Genomic DNA, 2500 nt, shown 5'->3' on the forward strand with positions numbered 1-2500 from the left:
GCCGCCGCTACACCAGCTGCGTCAGAGCATCCTAACCCCATAGCTACCGCGGCGACCATCAGCGGTGCACCAGCTGCGGAAGGCGGGATGCGAAGATGGGGCAGCGCCACCTGGAGAAAGGTGGAGATGGAGGGACGAGTGGCCACGCAGGGAAAGAGAGAAAGGGGAAGAGCGGGGTATCGACGGCTTGAACGAGGGGAAACGAGGAGGAAGAGGAGGAAAGGAAGGGGAAAGGAGAGAGAAGGAAAGGGGTCGACGAGACCGGCCGCGGCAGGAAATTCCACGACATTAGCCGTCGCCCTCTCGATAACTCGCCAGTTTTGCATATAAATTAATCCCTGGCTAAGAACCTCCCGCCTGATGTATTAATTAAGACCAAGTACAAAAAAAGAAGCACTGTAAAAACTGTCCGCGGCCGCCATACACATGAGACGGTATCGATCACACTGCTACACGCGGTGGAAAGGAGAGAGGAGAGAGGAGAGAGGAGAGGGAGAGGGGAGAGAGACGAGAGAGAGGGATTTAGAGAAGTTGAACGAGGGGAAGGGTTAGAATTCGGGAAAAAAGAACGGACACGTTCTAAACCTGACACGTTAATCTTCAACAATGTTTTCGTCTAATAATCTGAGAAGTGAATCTCGAAACTGACAAGCTGGCATTATAATCAGACCAAGATAACTTTACCAAATAATCCACAACTACACAACCAGAAAAACAAACGAAAACAAATATAGTTCAACAAACAGACAGACGAGACACTACTACAATTTTCTCTTAATGACTTACCCCGTTCTGATGAGAGTGCAGGGCGACGTGGTTGACGTGTCGAGGGCGTCCGTGGGCGGCAGGGTCCGGGGCGCATTCACAGAGGCGAAGACGTGGAGGGAGAAGACGCAATCATTAGCAAGTGCAATGCAACAAGACAAACATACATTAAAGTTAAATTTTATTAGAAAGAGGTAAATGGCGAGAAAGAGAGTGAAAAATAAGCGTGGGGCAAAGACGGAAGAAAATGGAGAATGGAGAATAAGAGAGAAAGGGAGAGGGAGGGAGGGAGGGAGGGAGGGAGGGAGGGAGGGAGGGAGGGAGAGGGAGGGAGAGGGAGGGAGAGGGAGGAGAGAGGGAGGGAGAGAGAGGGGCAAAGTGGAGAAAGGGAGAGAGAGGAGAAAAAGAGAGGCTTTGCCAGTAAAGGTGTTTATTCACAATAACTCCCAAGAATGTGATTTGTCCTATTTCCCCTCTAGTAAAGGTAGTGATGATAATCTGAACATGCAGGTTGGAGAAAGTCAAGTTGAAGATAATATAGCGGGTTTTTCAGCGTTGATACTCATTTTGTCTGAAGTTCGCTAATTGTTAATGTTAACAAGTTCTCCTTCGACTATCAATATATTCATCAGGGAGGTATATGGCGCAGTCATCTGCAAACTTGTACGAGACGTGTTGTTAGTGAATAGAATGAAAAGCAGTGACCCGAGGACAGAGCCTTGAGGTACCCCATTTCCCATTCACATGAACATACTGCATTATATGTTTTATCGCTGATGTGATAGACAATGAAAACCATAATTGTTGGGGTTGTTTAAAATAATTTAGGGATTTGCAGTGTCGATGGCTTTAAATAAGAATAAAAATATACTGAGGATGAATGCACAAAAGGACATCGTTAGTAAAACATGCCCATGCTGATTCTGTTGATTTTTACACAGAGAGACTGTAAAGGTGTGTAAGAACCTAAGTAATGTGTGGCTAGCATTTCTATAAGCTGGACATTGGAGTGTCATCTTGTCCAAGAGGGTTATCTTTGGACTCTCTGACAACATTACACAGCTCATATTCTCTGTGGGTTAGAGGGTTGATTAGATAAGTAAGATGACCGGATTATGCAGGTGTTAGTTTGGTTCATAAATATTGGCAAATTATGAGTTAAGTGAGTTAGGATCTAATTAAAAGGATTGTGTTGATAAATGTCCATATTCTCCTAGTGTTCCACGTATAGTCTTTAAATTTATCTCTGTAACAGGAAGCATTTGCTTTATCTGTATTTTTATTTACTTAATTTCTAATTGATTAGTAACTATCACCATAAGCTATTGGTTTATTTAGATAAGCTCTTAGTGACTTATTATTCTCATGAACCAATACCCTTAATTCCAGGGTTATATATCAAAGTCTAAATTGGTCCCATAGGCAAGTGGACGTTGGGGACATTTTCGTAGAGGAACATGCATACTAAGCCGTCTGCTGTTGCGGTACGGTAGCCATTTCCTTTCTGCCCCGACTCTGACTCCAGGATGCTGATGTTAGCATACTAGTACTCAGCTGCGGCGACAGAGCTGTGCCACCTCCGACTTATACATTGTTTTTTTAATGTGGTTCTCTGACCTTTTTTATCTTCCTGAGGGGAAGTTTTGACCAAATATGAGACTGTTAATTGACAAACAAGTTTGCCAATCAAAACTGATGATAACGGTTAAAAAGCTATTTACATTTTCTGCATAAA

General features: G+C 43.8%; 1 protein-coding gene across 2 annotated transcripts in view; it reads right to left on the reverse strand.

The window, feature by feature from the left end:
- LOC125045788 (ankyrin repeat domain-containing protein SOWAHA-like) overlaps positions 1-2500 on the reverse strand; it is a 339944-nt gene that overhangs the window by 7914 nt on the left and 329530 nt on the right. For both annotated transcript variants that reach the window (XM_047643276.1, XM_047643283.1), the window contains exon 9: positions 787-792. In XM_047643276.1, coding sequence (XP_047499232.1) covers positions 787-792 — 6 coding nt within the window. The remainder of the gene's footprint in view (positions 1-786; positions 793-2500) is intronic.

The sequence above is a fragment of the Penaeus chinensis genome, chromosome 3 (genome assembly GCF_019202785.1).
Source record: "Penaeus chinensis breed Huanghai No. 1 chromosome 3, ASM1920278v2, whole genome shotgun sequence".
Taxonomy (NCBI): domain Eukaryota; kingdom Metazoa; phylum Arthropoda; class Malacostraca; order Decapoda; family Penaeidae; genus Penaeus; species Penaeus chinensis.